We start from the raw sequence: 19,890 nt of genomic DNA, 5'->3' as shown, positions 1-19,890 counted from the left end.
TAAAAAAAAATTATGATTGCAAGAATAAAGTCATAATATTTTGAGAATAAAGTCAAAATTACAAGAATAGAGTCATAGTATTGTAAGATTAATTTAGTAATATTGAGAATAAAGTCAAAATTACCAGAGCAACACAAGAATAAAGTCATAGAAATACAAGTTTAAAGTTGTAATATTTTAAGAATAAAGAAAAATAATTACAAAATTTTCTTAAAAAAAGAAAAATGAAATCTAATTTAGTATTTAATCTAAAGCTACAACTTTCTCATAATTTTGACATTATTTCTAAAATATTTTTACTTTATTTTCAAAATCCAATGTTTTTATTCACATAATTATAACTAAAACACATCAGATACAAAGTACACTGCATGCATTATTATTAATAGGAATAAATACAAAATTAATAATAGATACTGTACTAAGATTGATGTGGTTTGCAATTGGTAAAATGAGCTTGGGAAAAAAAAATATATGACCAGAAAATCAACATGCTTAATAATTATGCATGCACTGTCACTCAAGAAAAATATGTTTGAAATACCATCACTTCTGGTTCATTCTTAACACTGGACATGGAAGAGTGTAGACAAATTAAAGTAAACAACTTGCATTGTGGGACGCAGCAGCATGCAATGCAGGAATTGCTACACTACGCACAGCTTATAAACAAGAACAGTAAACACATGCAGTTTCCCATCATCAGTGAAGTACGTATTTTGTGTAGAATAGTTGCAGTATGTGAACTGAAAGAGAACTGATCGAGTTTTCTGGGTTGTAAACACTGAACATGAGAATGTCAGTCATGTGTGTGAGCGAACACGTCATGTTCTCCGGAGACACAAACTCATCTGTGAGTTTTATCACAATAGGTCAGTGTGGAAACTCACTGCTCCATTGTGTCGTGGTTAACGTTCCTCACTCGTTCACGGCCGTCTGGGTTCAGTGTTTTGCCTCATCGCATTTCTCCAGCTACCGATCATCGCAGGCAATTAGCTAAGCATGAATGTCCCGTCCGAGTATGCCGGGAAGATCACTTCAGACTCCAGTAATGTGAAGATGAGTGTCCTACATTGTAATACACGGTACGCTGAACGAGAGCCAGAGATGTCAGGATTATCAGTAAAGTGGAACATGCACCTAAGCAAATTATTAGATGTGAACGAACGGATGATCAATAGCATGACCTTGAAGGTTTCCTCCAGTGATTAGAGGTTAGGGACATTTCAGTGTCTGTAACCAGTGTGTAACCGTAATTCATCCCACAGCCTTTGCATTATTTGTTTAAAACTGCAAAAAAAAAAAAAAAAAACATGTAAATCAATGGGTTTGTAGGTGAAAGTCTGATTCCTATGGAAGCCTGTTTCCCTCATGAGATAAGAACAAAAAAAGCCAATTCCAAGTTACTTTTTGCAATTCAGACATTGAGTTTACATATCGCAATTCTGTTTATTTCTTGCCGTTCTGTGTTTCTCTATCGCAATTCTGCATTTTTTCTATCAATTCTGAGTTTGTTTCTCACAATTCTTCATTATTTCTCACAATTTTAAGTTTATATCTCGCGATTCTGTTTATTTCTTCTCATATTTTGCAATTCTGAGCTTACATAAAGCAAATTCTGCATTTATATGTTGCGGTTCTATTTATTTCTTGCAATTGTCCATTTATATATCACAATTCTTTATTCTTTCTCACAAGTTTATGTCTCACAGTTCTGTTTATTTCTTGCAATTATGCATTTATTTTATCACAATTCTAATATGTTGTAACTCAGAGTTTATATCTCAATTCTTACTTTATTTCTTAAAATTCTGCATCACAATTCTGTGTTATTTCTCACAATTCTGAGTTTGTCTCCCACAATTCTGCCTTTATATATTGCAAGTTTTTATTTTTCAATTCTTAGTTTACATATTGCAAATTTTGTCACACTTCTAAGTTTATACATCGCAATTCTGCATTTACATGTCACAATTCTGAGTTTCTATCTCACAATTCTTACTTTATTTCTTGAAATTCTGCATTTATATATCAGAATTCTGCATTATTCCTTGCAATTCTGCAATTCTATCTCAAGATCCCACATTATTTCTCACTGTTCTGAGTTTGTCACGAAATTCTGAGTTTGTATCTCCCAATTCTGCATTTATATATTGCAATTCTAAGTTTTTATTTTGCAATACTTTCCATATCGCAAATTTTATGTCACAATTCTGAGTTTATACATGGTAATTCTGCATTTAAATGTCACAATTCTGAGTGTCTATTTTGCTGTTCTGTTTATTTATTTATTGCAAATCTGGATTTTTATATCAATTTTACATTATCTTTCACAATTCTGAGTTTCTATATTGCAATTTCTGTTAATATGTTGCAATTCTGCATTTATATGTAGCGATTATGAGTTTGTATCTCACAATTCTCTCTATTTCTTGCCATTCTACATTTATATATCACAATTCTGCACTTATATGTCGCATTGTGCATTTATATATCATATTTCTAGGTTTTTATTTTGCAATTCTGAGTTTAAATATTACAATTTTATGTCTATATCCCACAATTCTGTTTATTTCTTGCATTTCTGCATTTATATATATCACAATTCTGCATTATTTCTAGCAATTCTGAGTTTATTTCTCACAACTTTGCATTCATGTCAAAATTGAAGTTTTTGTTTTGCAATTCTGAGCTTATATAATGCAAATTCTGCATTTATGCATAGCAGTTCCTCACAATTCTAAGTTTATATCTCACAATTGCAGTTCTGTTTATTTCTCACAATTCTGAGTTTATATAATTGCGATTTTGGTTAATATGTCACAATTCTCAGTTTATCTTAATTCTGAGATAATATCTCACAATTGTGTGTTTATATGTTGCACATCTGAGTTTATATAAGACAGTTCTGTGCTATTTCTCACAACTCTGACTTATTTTCTCTGAGTTTATAGCTTAATTTTGTGCTTCTGTCACGGAATAAGAAATTTAAAAAAAGGTAACTGCGACATTTTATCTCACCATACTGACTTTTTTTCTCACAATCACAAGTTTATAAAACAAATGTCCTACATATTGTATACGGACTGCTGAATGAGAGCCAATTCAGACTTTTTTGTAATCGTGAGTTTATCTCACAATTCTGACTTTATACAGAAAAAATAAATTGAATTGTGAGATAAAATTGTGAGATAAAAAGTTGCAATTATCTTTTTTTATTTTTTATCCCGTAGTGGAAACAAGTTTCAATAGATTGCTTAGAAAATCAACATCAAACATCTTTTCAAAGGCAGGCTGATTTGAAGCATCACAGATGAGCTGAAGTTTAACCACTGAAGTTTAACCACTGAAGTTGAGTTGGATGAATATTGCTTATCGTCATGTTACAATATAATGCAATTAACCTCTAATCCTGTAATCTTTCAAATGTATTTGCGTGTTGCGTAAGAGAGATCAGTAGATCATGGGACATCTGTTACAGACACACGTGTGGACAGACACAAGCTCTTTGCAAAATCAAAAGGCTTACGGGGACAACAGCACTACATCTGGACAGATAATAGACTGATTTCACAGTGCTGGATGCTTAACAAACGCACTTACAAAACAACTGGGGCACAACAACAACACACTTTTTGACTATGTGAAGATAAATGTTTTGTGTCTATACTCGTGATGACAGAAGGAGCAGAAGTCAAATGTTTTTCTTTCTAATACGCAAAAACATTAATAAAAATGAACTAATGTCTTTTTAGATGACCTAAAAAGAAGCAGCAGGTTTTTACATACCTATAATTCATGTTTTATTCATATGTTTTATAAATAACTATGAAGAACAAAGCTCAGGTTTATTACAAAAATGTTGGCAGAGCAGAATGTGATGATACTGTGTGTGTGTCCAGTGAACTTTGAGTGTCATCAGCAGAAGAGGCCAGTGCAGAAAAATCAAACAGCTCAAGTGTGTAATGAACTGAATAATGAAGTAATGGAGCAGATGAGACAGAGAGGAAGACTTGACATCATACGAGAATGAGAATGAGAATAATTTACAAATAATCTAGAAATGATGCACATAATACAGGAACTACAGCCAAAAGTCAGAATGAGACAACTCTAAAGCTAAAAAATCCTTTTACATTATGTTTAATAATAGGCTCAGCCTTTTGACCCTGGGTTAAGCCATGTTTCACTTGTTATTTTGAAAGGTGCTTAGCACTGCTTTTAATCAGTGATGAAGAGTTATGACGCTCAGCTCCACATCTACTGTATGAAACAATGCACTGCTAGAATGTAACCAATCATAAATTAAACAACACTGCCTCATTAAATATTCATGAGCTTAGTACAGTCACAGAAACTCACATGTTCTTTAGTTTCATTGTCTGAGAGAAACAGTGGAAACTGTTAACTCTCAAGCGATAAAGACACATTATCATTATTAGATGATACTTTTGATATGAAACAAAGGTTCAGCTTTCAAATTTTGTCATCTTCTGTTAAGGAATTTAAACAATATACACCTTTCGGTGGCTCTTTCATGTGTCGTGACAGATCGCTGTAGCGCATCAATTCAAGCAGAACGGAAACCAATGATCTCGTCCTCTTTACTACTAGTTACTGCACCAAATAAACATGAATAACATCAACAGGTGTGTTGTTTTAGCCGCCTGACGTTAATCAACTTGTGTTTGGTTTGTCAGTCAGACAAAATGGCATTGTGATTGGTCAGATCGCCCGTCAATCAAACTCTCGGCGAATGGCGAGTCGGCGAATCACAGTTATTAACCTTGTCAATGTGTAAATACGATGTTATTTCAGGGTTTTTAAATGTACAGATCTTCAAATATGGCATTATTAGGTAACTAATAATGAGAAAGTAAGAAACATGGATCATGAAAATTTAAATCCTGGTAACACTTTACATATATACATACACACACACACATATATATATATATATATATATACACACATATACATATATATTAAAAATAGTACTTTTAATGTTTAAATGCATCATTGTATGATCTCATTAATAGTTGTAACCACAGTTATAATACATTAGAAACTTGTCTATTAATTATTACCTTTTTAAGAAATGTAATACATTAAAGTACAGCAAACAACCAATTTCATATGTAAGTGAATGTGAATCTGCAAATATTAGAATTAATTTGAACTTTGGTTGTATTTAAAGTTGTATTTAAAATATAATTTAAAACCTAATAAAATGTGCAAAATAATTAACATAATATTTTAAATAAATAGTAATATATACAATATATAAACAATATTTAAAAATATGCATCATAATATTCACAATATTTAAAACATGATATTTAAAAAATAATATAAATTATATTTTTAAATATACAGTAAGTGATTATATACATTTAAACACTGCCTCTGCACACTTGAAAGTGTAAGTAAACATAAGTATAAAATATAAATAAGCATAGATTAGAGATATTTTCAACATTAACACTGTCAGCACACTAAAAGCCTCTTTCAAGAAGTTTCGTCTTTAAATGAATCCCCAAATTTATCAGCTAAACTCACTAATGGACTCTTCCAGACCCATCCCTAGTAGAAATAAGACATAAATGGACATAATCTGCGCACAGACTGAAATGACCATGGCAGGATGTCCGATCGGTGGGGGTTAAAGGACATACGGCTGGTGAACGCTGAGCTCAGACTGATGACTGGAGATTTTATGCGCTGACTCACGGCATCTCACATGAACACTCAAAACAGAAACACACGGCCCGTCTCTGTCCCGCTTCAGTGCTGCCACATGTCCTGGATCTGAACACAACTAACCTGCGCTAACAACAATCCTCAATGTCACGACAAACATTCTGCTTTCCAGAGCCAAAACACGTTTTTCTTTTTCTGTGATAACAACTTTTTTAGCCAAAAAGCAGCTTGTTAAATGTGCCGAGTATCCTGAGCGCACACTTACATAACCCAGAGCAAACATCCCCCACAGAGAAATTACATCATTTCATAACACCAAATATACACAGACTTTCTGCATACAGAACGAATAAAGACTTATTACGCGACTCATATGGTGTATCACTTCACACACACTTTCTTCTTACGTAATAAATTTTCATTATATTCATTTCCCCCTTTTAAAATGTTGCAACAGTACCAATTCTACAATCAGTTTGCCATGTGTATCATTGCAAAACTAATGTGTATATATATATATATATATACATACATACACATACACATACACATATGTATATGCCAAAAATCATTAGGATATTTAATAAAGATCATGTTCAATGAAGATATTTTGTAAATTTCCTGCCATAAATACATCAGAACTTAATTTTTGATTAGTAATATGCATTGCTAAGAACTTCATTTGTTAATTTTTCATTATTAATTTTTTTTGCATCCTCAGATTTCACATTGTATACCTTGGCCAAATATTGTCCTATCATAACAAACCATACAATCAATGGAAAGCTTATTTAGCTTTCAGCTTTCAGATGATGTATAAATTGCAGTTGTTGTTTTTTTTGTTGTTGTTGTTGTTGTTGTTTTAAACAAGACCTTTATGACTGGTTTTGTGGTCCAGGGTCACAAATAATATAATAGATAAATAATATTTAAAAATATACTGTGAAAAGCATAATATAATATAATATAATATAATATAATATAATATAATATAATATAATATAATATAATATAATATAATATAATATAATATAATATAATTTTTATAATTTTATATTTTTATAGACAACATAAAACAAGAAAAATTGGCCATGCTGAAGGTGAGGAAGGGAGAGACAGGAAGTCATCAGTGTTTGCACAACACGATGAAGAAGAAGGGAAGGAAAGAGTAAAGTGTAATCTTCTGAGATTACAAGATTCCCAGTGTGTAATCTTGTCGACTGGCACACCACAACTCAGATTGAAAAGTTAGCGGTAAAAGATGAGGTGAGAAAGACAAACTGAGAGCTGCAGATGGAGGTGTGCCGTTACTGGAGTTTCACAGATAAGAGTTTTTACATTAACAATCATGTTGACTGAAAGGAAAATCCTGAGTGTGTGGGATTTACTTGAAGCCAGCTTCTCCTGTTTCCCTTCGCTGGATGATCAAACACCCTGAAAAGTCTTAAAAATGCAAAAACTGAAATAATAAAAAGAGCTGACCTGGAGCTCACATACATGAACCGTAAGTCTTCAAGAAAATGTGACTTTTGCTCTAATCCAAAATTTAGAGAGCTGCGTTTTTATGATTATTAATGCATCATGTTGCTATCTCACATAAAACATTCACTGTCTGATATATGTTCACACAGCTAACAAGAAATGTTCTCAAAATGATCAGGCAAGGTTCTCTCAAAGTTATGAACAAATATATTTCCAGTCATTTTAATAGAATGTTTGGAGTCTGGAATTTATTAAAGTTCTCAAAACATATTAGTATATTGTTCATGAAATATTTTATTTCTATATTGTTATCTAAAGCGTTTTTAAACATTACTACTTCATTCAAATTATTGAGAGAACATTGAAAAATAACATTTTAATAATGTTTGCATGTCAACTTTACTTTCGTATGACAAAGTTAAGTTTTTTTTTATTTAAAAAACTGACATTTTAAAAATGTTTATGAAAACATTACGAAATAACATTTTCAGAATGTAATGAAACGTCAGCAAAATGTTGTTCAAACATAAAGGGTACAACGCGGCTAAAGGTGCCCTTGATATTATTTTCTTTTAAACCACTAGATGTAGAAAAAAGTAGCATAGCACTTTCCAAAACATCCGCTTTCAAAATACGGTTCTGTGCTTACTTGATCGTGCTAATGTATTTAATTATTTACATACTTAAGCCCCGTTCACACTACAAGCGACAGGCAGCAACAAAGCGACACGATTTTGCTGAACGAGACTCAAAGGTCCGAGTCGGTAAAATGATCTGAACTTCCCATCACTGGTCACCAGCCCCTGGCGACATGCAGCAACAGAAGTCGTTTATTGCCCGAAACCAGCTCCAGCATAAGGCTAAAAGCTGCCTAACATTATCAAAGAACATCATCACTGATCAGTCTAGCCTATTCTAGTGCAAGTTTATGCATTTAAAAAAAAACACTCGCGTTATAAGTGAAACTATCTACACTGTATGATAAATAAATGTTTTACCACACACTGCACAAGTCTGCGGCGCGTTACGGCTCCGACGTGGCAACCGGAGTAGATCGCGGCTTCAGCATGTGTTTCAACCCCCTGTACTGCACACGTCTGTGGCACGTTACAGCTCTGAAGCGCCCACTCTAGTCAATGCTTGTGTTTATATCCGCCGCGCTGCGGCTCATTGAAGCAGTTCTCCGCACTGCATCGCTAAAGTTAGGCTAATCCCCCACCTCGTCCCTACCCTCCCTCCAACAATTCGAATTTCCGAGGACGGGATTTAATTTAATGATATTCTGATGGACCACCTTGTGACATCATTGCATATGGAAAACAAACGCTGTAGTCCAAAGGAGCCGTTCATTGTAGTTCTTGAAAAGGGATTTAAAAAAAAAACACTTTGAGACTTTGATGTGGACTTTGTAGAACTTTGTTTATGCCCAAAGATACACACCACACACTGACTAAAGTTCAAAAAGTGAAAAAGCATAACAGCACCGCTTTAATAACTTTGGTTGGCAAAACGCTCCTAGAACATACTTTTGCCAGCTGGGTATTGTTTATGCTAATTTAAATGTTTGAATCTGAAAGAATATGTCACATTTAAATTACTAACACAGGTGAAATGTCTTCAAACATCCTTTGAACGCTTCAAAATCATTTTCAGTTTTACAGTCATAAAAACGAGCGACATCAAACACCTCAGTTCAGATTTTCTCTCTTAAATTATATCTGACTGAGACTTGAAATATAAAAAAAGCTGAATAAACAGAACATCCACGGCTAAAATTAGACTTTTAATTTGAGTTCGAGAGAATTTAATGAGAACAACCGCAGTCAGAATAACAGCCGTAAGTCCGGGACAGAGCGCGCTAGGAAGAACACGAGTGTCAGCTAAACGCGGGCCTTTCTCTCCGGACCAAAGCTGATTAAAACTTCCACAAGTGAACAGCAAAGTCACATTAAACCTTCGCTTAAATCTCACTGGAGCCTGACATGGAGTTAAAATCTCCTCAAAGCTCTTAGAACACACTTTAATGCACTTCTGTGCTGATTAACCAAAAACACATGATAATTCCTGGTGGGTCATTAGTGGCGTCTCAAAGAACCTAAATATAATCCTCAAACACTCAATCCAACAGCACTGGCACATCAGATCGTGAATACACAAACCATAGAAACGCACATGTGTGATGTTCACAAGGTACTTTAATTGTGCTTTTTAGGGCCAAACCTTCACGGCCGGTTCATTTGTCTGCTGCGGATGTTTTTGCAAGAGATTGTGATCTGCTCTGTCAAAGCATTTGTCGAGATGCTCATCTCACCTGGCTCAGTGCAGTTCTTCTCCTCCGTCGAATTATCAGGTGTGGAGGACATCAGCCGTCGACCCCAGTGATCATCTGATTCCAAATAAGACTCCTCCACTATCATACCATGACCTGCAAAAACAAAACACTGGTCAAATCACCCGATAATAAAGAAAGGAAGTCAAACAGGTTTGACGATGAGTAAATGATAGCAGAATTATTAGTAATCAAAAGGGTGAATCATCCCTTTAAATAGCTCATTTTAGACTGTAATTCTTAAAAATAAGTTTTTATAAACTTCACAATTATTTAAAAATGCAATGATTACTTTTATCATATTTTGGAGTTACACATAAACAATAAGCAACAATGTTTATTTATGATATTAAAAACTAGTCTAGGAACTAATTTTTGGGGGATTCTTTGAGGATTTTTGTGGCAATAAATACTGTAAATTAATATTTACAATGAATTTTATATGTATTAAAATGAAATAATCATGTTAATTTAAATATTAACCATATATATTGTTAAATTATATTATTGCAAATAAATGATTCAATCAATATCCTTAATGACTGCTTTTACATGTATTAATATTAAATATTATTCATATTGTTTTAAAAATTAACCATACGTATTGGTAAATTATATTATTGCATAATATCAGTTATATTAAATTAATATCCCAAATGAATTAAATATTATTACTATTAAAAATTTAAATTTAAAATAAATATGAATATATTTATAAATATATATAAATGTTATTAATTTAAATTATTGCAACTAAATTATTAAATTAGTAATATTTCAAAATGTTTAACTTACGTATATAAACAATACATATTATTATACTGGCCTTCACTTCCCCTCACATTAAATGCTAACCATATTAAATACAAATATTTCATTTTGTTAAATTAATTATTACAATTAAATTATTAAATTAATATCTTAAATAAGTACATGTATTAACATGAAACAGAATTCAGAATATTTAGAATAATTTTATATGAATAAAAATGAAATAATCATATTAATTTAAATATTAACAATACATATAGTTACATTATTATGTTGCAAATAAATTATTAAATTAATATTCTTAATTTATATTATTATATATATTAATATTCAATATGTATTATATTGTTTTAAAAATTAAACATACATATTGTTAAATTATATTATTGCCAAAAAAAAGATTAAATTACTATCCTAAATTAATTTTAAATATTATATAAATAAATGTACAAATAAATATAAATATTATTAATTTAAATTATTGCAACTAAATTATTACATTAATATTTTAAAATGAATACTATTAATATTATTATATTTGGCCTTCACTTCACCTCACATTAAATATTAACTGTATTAAATACAAATATTACATTTTGTTAAAAATAAATTCAATTATTAAAAAGCAGGACAGAGACATTTCTCTAAGAGCTTCAGAACAATCATGTGAATAAAAGGACAAGAAATTCACTTTCGCTCAATTATTTCCTGAGTGTTTGGGAAATGATCTGAGATCAAACTGAAAAGACTTTCTAGTCAAGTCTAAGGCTATAATTAAGAAAAACTGGGGAAAATAATATAATTAACATATAAAACAGGGAGAGAGTGACAGTCTTGCATTTCTGTCCTCCTGAAGCTACAGATGAAGAGGAGGAAAACAGGATTTGCCTGATTAGAAAGGGAGGGTTGAGTATATTCCCCCCCGTCTTTGATCTTTCTTTCCTCAACCATTATACGAAAACATTCCCAATCCTACAAACACATGCTTTCGAGTTACTGTCATGAGCAGCCGTTTCTGACGGTGAGATAACAGATTTGCTATTGTCTGGATGCTATCAGTGCACAATAATCTTTTAAGCTCCTTGTTTTTATTGTAATTAATGTCTTTGTGTTTGATTCTGAAGGCTTGCATTTAATTTGAGTATTACATTTGGGTTTGAGATACGGACGTGAATGACACCTCAAATCGAGACGCTTGTTTTCGCTCTTCTACAAGATCAAACTTTTCACTTGGTAGATGACAGACGTGCAGAACAAATCCCACAGACTCGCTTTACTCGCATATCCACTGGCTGGAGAGATTCGAGGAGTTTTGCGTGCACGTTTGGACAATTTCTATGAATTTTTAACCAGATTTGGAAAGCTGCTATAAAAGACTCAGATGAATAAATCTTGCATGAAATCTGAACACTTGTGCATCTGTGAACAAACAACAGAACATGCTGTATGATGCTGTGTTAGTTTAGTATATGACTGTAAAAATATTATCAGTAAGTCATGGCAACTTTTTACATTACTTTAACTCATCAAAATAAGTTGAGCAATTTCAACTTTAAGTCACTTGACTTTTTAAGTCAGTTTAATGTCATTTAAGTTGAAATGACTTGTACAACCAAGTTGATTATACTTAAAAATTTAATGAAGCAACTGAATTTAAGTTAAGTTGAAATAACTGATTTTTTATATGTACGTTTTATAAAATACTTAGCTTTTATTTTTATATTTTCATATTAATTTTAGAAAAAAAAAACAGTAATTTTGTGTATATATTTATTTATATTTAAAAATATATATTATATATTTATATATTTTACATATTTTTATATATAGTTTTTGTCCATTTTTATTTAGGTTTTAGTTCTAGTTATTTAAGTTAAACTGAATTAATTATTGAAAAATATAACCCTGGTACCTGATTTCTTACCAAGCAGTCAAACTATTTATAATTTATAAACAGAAATTGATCGTTTTGTTATTAAAATTGTTACTCTTATATCATGATGTTAAAATCCATAAATGAATGACACATTTTGATCTCTCTTTGCTATTCTGACATAGATATGGACTGTAAAATAAATAAATAAATACATAAATACATAAATAAATAAATAAATTATTGAGGTACATTTTGCAAAAAAAAAATACAATTTCATTCTTTCATCTTCAGAACTTCGATTCACTGTGTTACTTGCTGCATCATTGTAATTATTGTTCATTTTACAACCATTTTCTGAGTAAAAATTGTTTTCAGTTACTTTGGATTGCATTTATATATTGGATTCCATTTTTATTTTATTTACAATTTTAGTAATTTTAGTTGTGTTTTTGTAATTAAAAAAAAAATGTTTTTAAAGTATATTTTATTATTGTTTATTTTAGTTTTAGTTTATTTTAGTGCATCAAGTTAAACTAAATTAAAATCAGAAATGTAGCGGAAATGAAAAGTTTTAACATTTAACATTTATTTTACGTGATGATTTTTTTAAAATATAGAATTGTGTTGATAGTTAAATTTAAAATGAATATTAAAAAGAGAATTTATTTTATTTTATTTTTTTACAAATATAAACTGCTAAGTACTAAACTAGTAACTGTTTCCTCTTTGTTCTAAAAAATAAAAATTGGACGCATAATACCTGAAGAAATTTAAAAAAAAATAAAAAGTATTAAAGCAATAAAAGCTATTAAGCTAATAAAATAAAGCTATTATAACCATTACAATCATATAGGGGAAATATTCTGTATTCTACTCTATCCTGTGTGTGTGTGTGTGTGTGTGCGCGCATGTAAGATGCATGACATGACAGTTAAAGAACCCATAAAGCATCATGAGCTTTTGATAGGTTGAGTGATATGCATGTGCTGTTCAGCTCATATGGTGAAACCAGAGGAATGTGACTTTCATTTGCCCCAGAGGAATCAGAAGCCACACTTCACACACATCCTTGACCATCAAAGACAAATCACTAGAGAATAGTGCACTAAAATCTGACCATGTGTGCATAACGGACCCAACATACAGTCTCCGTCTCACACTGCGGCATACGAGGCAAAGCATCGCCACCAACACACACACATACGCACACACAACCTCGTGAGCTGACTACCTACACATTTGATGTGCACACATGCAGTCTAGATGGGCAGCTCACTAGATTTGAAGACACAGACTTGTATCTATACGCATCTCAGAAGAACAGGTGCGTCTGCATCGTTTATAGCTCATAGCACACAAGCGCTGAAACACATCCAAGAACGTGAAGGGCAAACATTTATAACTATGATTCATATAAACCACAAAGAGGATGATGCCACTAATGAATATTATAGAATTGATTTGTGTGAAGATGCACATTTCTATATTTTATACTTGCATTTAAGGACAGCTGTCCATTTCTGTCATTAATGTCATGCCAAAAATGCATTAAAGTGTCTGTGCGAGATTGAAAATATGATTTGCAACATAATTTGGGAGTAATGGAATCAAGTCATTTTTAGAAAATTTCGGTAAAAACTGAAATGCATTAATATTTCTAAATAAAGTAAGCTATATAAAAAATATTGATATGTTACTTATAAATAATAATATTTATAATCAATATATTAAAACATTAATATTTTAGATTAAGTAATAATAAATAATCTGTGAACAACCCTGTTTTTTATAAACTCATTCTTAGAGGTTACAGCACTAATTTATGACAGAAATTCAATTAGTAATGCAATAAAGGATGTGTGTGAGAGGGACAAACAAGACAAAAAATAGAAATATGTTTATTGACTAAAAATCTCAAGATAACTATAGAATTGCAGCAATAGTTAAATTTAAAATTAATACTAAAATGTGAATTTAAGAATCCTAGTGCTCCCAGAAATTCAGTTGGTAATACTGAAAAATATGTACGATGGACAAATAAAATAAAAATGAAAAAAAAAAAAAAATGTTTGTAGAGTAACATTCTTGAGATAAACATATAATTGCATTGATAGTTTGATTTAAAATAAATATTAAAAAGAGAATTTAAAATTCCATTATAGCTCTAATTTAGAATTTTAGATTCTTAAGGGTTTTTTTTTTTCCTCAGCTGTCAATCAAAAGCTATTTCTGACACTGAACACTTCTAATTTACCAATATTCCCATTTATGAATCTCACTGAACCGAAAAGGGTGAATTGTTGATCCGTATCCATATAGGCGCATTTGATTTCTGTTTCTCTTATTTGCACGAACTGTTGGACAGCTGTCCATTTCTGGTCGCTTCTAACGTCTATGTCAACTGCTGTGTCAAAGTCAAATTCCCTCCTCCACCTGCCCATCGTGATAGTGATCGCCGCTCTGTCTGGGACATCTGAGGGCTCTGATTGACACCCAGAAGCGGGTTGTGCTCGAACTCACCTGTCCTGGTCAGGATGGTCGACATGCCCCACGCCACGAGCAGAACACTGCAGACCAAACACACCTGCGCCAGCAGCATCTCCCTCCTCTTGCGCACTTTGAACATCTTGGCGATGATGGATTTCTTGGAGACCGTCGTCATGGTGCGGTCCTGATGCTGCTGCTGCTCCTGATCCGCGGTGGTCATCGTCGCGGCTTCAATGAGCGCGAAACGCGCGATGCGCAACCGGAGAGAAAGCGAGAGCACGATCAGAGGTCTGGATCCAGAGAGAGCAGCGCAGAATCCCAGCCTTCACCGTCCCAGATCCCTGCTCTCATCAGATTCCTCCCCGCCGCATTGCAACAACGCTGGAAACGTTAAATTCCTGCATGCACGCATCCTGCGGCGCCGCATGCGTCGGATCGCAGTGTGAATAACATCTCTCTCAGGTGATGTCCTTCGGTCCCTCTGCTTGCCAAAGCATTCCCGCTCTTCCCATCTGGAACGTCGGGAACTTTGCGCTCCTCTGGTGTCCACCGGAGACACGTGACGCGCTGCGATCCGGTGCGTTCACGGCGATCCGGCTCAAGCGACGCGTCACCGGCACCTACCGAGAGAGTGACAGCATTTCATACGAGCGCTGACATGTTATCATGTGCATGTATACTTTCATTAATGCTGATATTCCAAAACTGGACGTCTTCATGCATATGCATAGAGTAAATGATATGCAAATTATTATGTAAATCTGATCTGAAAAAGTTTCAAATATGTTTATAATGCTAATTCAAAGTTGTTCATTTCCAACATGTGTTTATATAGTTACAAAAATAAAGTATAATTCACAAAAGCACATTTTAAATTATTCAAAAGTGACAGTAAAGACATTTACAATGTTCCAAAAGATTTCTATTTCAAACAAATGCTGTTATTTTAAACTTTTTAATCATCAAAAAGCCTTAAAAAAATAAAATGTATTACAGTTTTCACAAACATCTGAGGAAGCACAACTGTTTTTAATATTAATAATATTAAAACCTTTCTTGAGCAGAAAATCATCATATTAGACTGATTTCTGATGGATCATGTGACACTGAAGACTGAAGTAATGATGCTGAAAATCCAGCTTTGATCACAGGAATAAATTACGTTTTACCATATATTCACACAGAAAACAGCTATTTTAAATTGTAATAATATTTCACATTTTTACCATTTTTACTGCATTTTTAATCAAATAAATGCAGCCTTGGTGAGCAGAAGAGACTTGTTTTAAAAAATTTAAAAAAAAATCTTTGGTTAAATGCCCACAAAGTGTCACATCAAGGGTGTGAATGTGTGATAAGGTCAAATATAAAAATGTGTGACTTTGAGATTTTTATTTTAGTTACATAATGACCTTGAAGGTCAAACGATTGTTTGAGACATGCATGGTGCTTCATCTAGACATATACAATCTGCACTGCTAAGTGTCACACTTCATACTGTCAGCTCATATCTCATCTATAAGCTATTTATGAGCCTATAAATAAAACAGCGGTGTCATTTTGTGCAACACACATTTACATAGATATCTGAATTGCTACAGATGAAGTCCTAATAGAAAATAATTGTATTTTTAAAATTATTAGAGAAAAAATAGGAGGAAAAAATACCACATTAAACATTTCATAAACCACACACACTTATCTATTTATATATCTCAGTGTCCTTGTCCCAGGTCTGTTGTCCTTTACTGTCACAGTCCTGTTCAGCAGACAGAATCCACTCCTATTAAGCAGCTTTAATAATGCCAGCGTTTGCCTTAATTAGCCCGATTCATTGTTGAACTATAATTGCTCACCGTGTTCAATTAAATGCTGGTCAAGTTCATGATAATGGAAACTTTTCATTCTCCCTTGCAATACAATTACAAAGAATATATACACACAGAGGAACATGAGATGTGACCTCTAGTGATCGAGGACATTCACAGCCTCACCGTCTCACCATCATGATGAAATACTAGGCTAGAAAAACACCTGGATACATCAGCCTCATACAGCAGAGAATCAAAATACATATATATACATCATCCACTAACAAACAAACACACGTTCAACATTACATCTGTAGCTTTGGATTATGCAGTACACTTCCTTTTTGTGAAATATTTTGCTTAAAGTTTGCTTGTGCCACCATTCTTTAATAAACAAATTTTCTATTCAAATGTTTGAGAGTTGGTAAGGGTTGATTTGTAAAAATGTGGCTCACCAATGCTGCATTTATTTGATTAAAAATACAGTAAAAACAGTAATATTGTGAAATATTATTAAAAATTAAAACGAGTGTTTTCTACGTGAATACATGTTAAAATATAATTTATTCTTCAGGTCAAAGCTGAATTTTCAGCATCATTACTCCAGCCTTCAGTGTCACATAATCCTTCAGAAATGATTCTAAAATGCTGATTTGCTGCTCAAGAAACATTTCTGATTATCATCAATTAACAACAATTATACCACTTCATATTTTTGAAAAAAAAAAAAAAAAAACAGTGATACAATTCATTTTTTTAGGATTCTCTGATGGATATAAAAGTTCAAAAGAACAGCATTTATTTGAAATAGAAACTTCTGAACTATTATAAATATTTTACTGACCTCAAACTTTTCAACACTAGTGTGTTAAAGACATTATAAACAAGACATTATAAACAAGACATTATAAACAAGACTTTAAAAATAGTACAGTGTGCTCTATGTTTACAAGCTCATACATTTGATTATTTTGTTTGCAGGGGACAAAATTTGCGTGTCCTCGTCATATGGAAATATAATGCAAATGATGTGAGAAAGTGAAGCCTCATGAGTAAAATTAAAAACAAGCTCTAAAATACATCTAAAAAATTTTTTGTATTTGCTATTATTGCAGAAACATGTCAAACTTTAGCATTAAACCACTGTATAAGCGTAAAGGTTCTAAATTGGCATCGATGGTTCCATAAAGAATCTTTAACATCCTGGAACCTTTATTTTGGGGGGGATGGTTCTTTCAGATTATTAAAATAAATTTCACTTTAAGAAAATAATGGTTCTTCAAAGGTGCTGTATGTGTTAAAGTATAAAGTACTATAATATGTTTGTAGATATTTAGAAAACACGCTAAGTTCACATTATCACGTCTCCAAAAAACAATCCAACATCCAGTTATTCTTACTTTGAAATTTGTGTTCTGTTTTGGAAAGTCTGTTCTTGTTTTGATCTCTGTGACCCCACCCCCTGCCAGTTTACCCAATAGAATTCCACCAGCCCAGGTTGCCAGTTGGTGGAAAACACAGCGTACTGCAGACATGGAGCCAGTAAACAAACTCAGAGATCACAGATTCTACCCGACCTAAAAAGCCTCGGCATCCATCTAAAAAGCTCTTTAACCGGAGGAATATTAAAGCATGGGTAATTCAACTCAACAACTTCCATTGTCAGTTGCACTTGTTCCTTTTTGGCAGGGGTGTCCAAACTCGGTCCTTGAGGGCCACAATCCTGCAGAGTTTAGCTACAATCCTAATTAAACACACCTGCCTGGAAGTTTCTAGACATTGATTAGCTGGTTCAGGTGTGTTTAATTGGATTTCAGCTAAATTCTGCAGGACGGTGGCCCTCCAGGATCAGGATTGGACAATCCTGCTTTTGCATGTCCTCAATCTGGCAACCCTCATTACCATTGAGTCTGACAAGGATGGGTGGGAGAAACCAACAAAAACAACACTCTCCAATATTTTGAATTTGGACTGAAGTACCCATTTCAACCACTAGCCTCAATATTACATACCTTTAAGAAATGTTTAATGTGGAAAGTGTTCTTCGAGGAACATTTCAGTATGTCCTTCTTCTATGGCTTCACTATAAAAACGCACTTTTATAACCTTTTTTGTTAGGAGTACACAACATTAGCATAAAACAATGACAACAGAGATACTTTACTATGGCTTAATCAACAAATCAAAATGGAAGTAAATAGCATCAGTATTAATTTAATATTGAGTCGGGGTCATTTGATTTGCTCTTCTGTGTCTTACTGTATGTCTTCGGTCTGTGTCTCAGGACATCATGAGATGTCGACAGCACTGGCACAGGCACCAACGGTTCTCTGATCTTGTGCCACGAGTTTCCAGCAGCGGATAAATCCGTTTAGAAGACGTCTGGCGGACCTGCGTGAGACCGGCTGACAGAGAGCAGTCGAATGCTGTCGCTGGACAGCAGCGATGAATTTCACACCAAAGTCAAGGTCTTCTGGATAATGAAAAACATAAGTAACCTTTTGCATGCAAAAGCCTTTTTGTGACCCTGGACCACAAAACCAGTCTTAAGTAGCACGGGTATATTGTAGCAATAGCCAAAAATACACTGTGCGGGTCAAACCTTATCTTTCAGATAAGGTTTTTAAATAGTTGTATATTGGCCAAATATTGTCTTATGTTAACAAACAATACATCAATGAAAAGCTTATTTAGCTTTCAGATGTATAAATCTCAATTTCAAAAAATTGACCCTTATGACTAGTTTTGTGGTCCAGGGTCACATTTTAGAAAAAATTATGAATTTTCTTACAATTTCAATCACAGTTACGATGCGTTGTGACTGTATTGTGTCATTAGTTTCACAATAATTAAGCCTGTAAAGCTTGGCTATTGAAATATTGAAATATTTTGCATTCTACCTATGATAAAACTGTGCTACATGTAAGTTTTGTAGAGGACGGCCACTAATAGGAAAGCCTTTGAGCTGTGTTTATGATCAATGTGCATAATAGTGACTGTTAAATATGTATTTTAGGTATAGAAATATAAAATCTAAATACAACGCTTTGATATTTGGGATATGGTCATTGCGTTACCTATAGGGCTGGCTTTATGGCACAGAACAGACGCTTTCAGTTCAGTGCTTTCCAACCGAATTAAATGATTTTTATTTCTATTCACCTTATTCTTTAATGCGGAAGTAAGCCTATGGGCGAGACTTCCAGTTCATTAGCCACTCCAGGGAAATAACCAGAAGAAAAACAAGGTGCAGTAAACAGTAAAACTATTTGCACTACAAACCAGTGTGTGTTCATAATTGAGATAATACTTAAATACTAATTAAAATAATATGTGACCCTGGACCACAAAACCAGTCATAAGGCACAGGTATATTTGTAGCAATAGCCAAAAATCATTAGGATATTAGGTAAACATCACGTTTCATCACAGCA

General features: G+C 32.9%; 1 protein-coding gene across 2 annotated transcripts in view; it reads right to left on the bottom strand.

The window, feature by feature from the left end:
- The window catches only part of slc24a4b (solute carrier family 24 member 4b), a 45,352-nt gene extending 29,944 nt beyond the window's left edge, over window positions 1–15,408 (bottom strand). Inside the window, exons 1-2 of one of the 2 annotated variants that reach the window (XM_051138521.1) lie at window positions 14,679–15,408; window positions 9,494–9,607 (exon numbers count right to left, since the gene is read on the bottom strand). In XM_051138521.1, the coding sequence (XP_050994478.1) occupies window positions 9,494–9,607; window positions 14,679–14,865 (301 nt within the window). In that variant the 5' untranslated portion in view covers window positions 14,866–15,408. The remainder of the gene's footprint in view (window positions 1–9,493; window positions 9,608–14,678) is intronic. The other variant, XM_051138522.1, reaches the window with a different exon arrangement.
- Window positions 15,409–19,890: the final 4,482 nt, after the last annotated feature.

The sequence above is a fragment of the Labeo rohita genome, chromosome 20 (assembly GCF_022985175.1).
Source record: "Labeo rohita strain BAU-BD-2019 chromosome 20, IGBB_LRoh.1.0, whole genome shotgun sequence".
Lineage (NCBI taxonomy): Eukaryota > Metazoa > Chordata > Actinopteri > Cypriniformes > Cyprinidae > Labeo > Labeo rohita.
The sequence above is the reverse complement of the archived record's forward strand: the minus strand, read 5'-3'. Positions and strand labels throughout refer to the sequence as shown.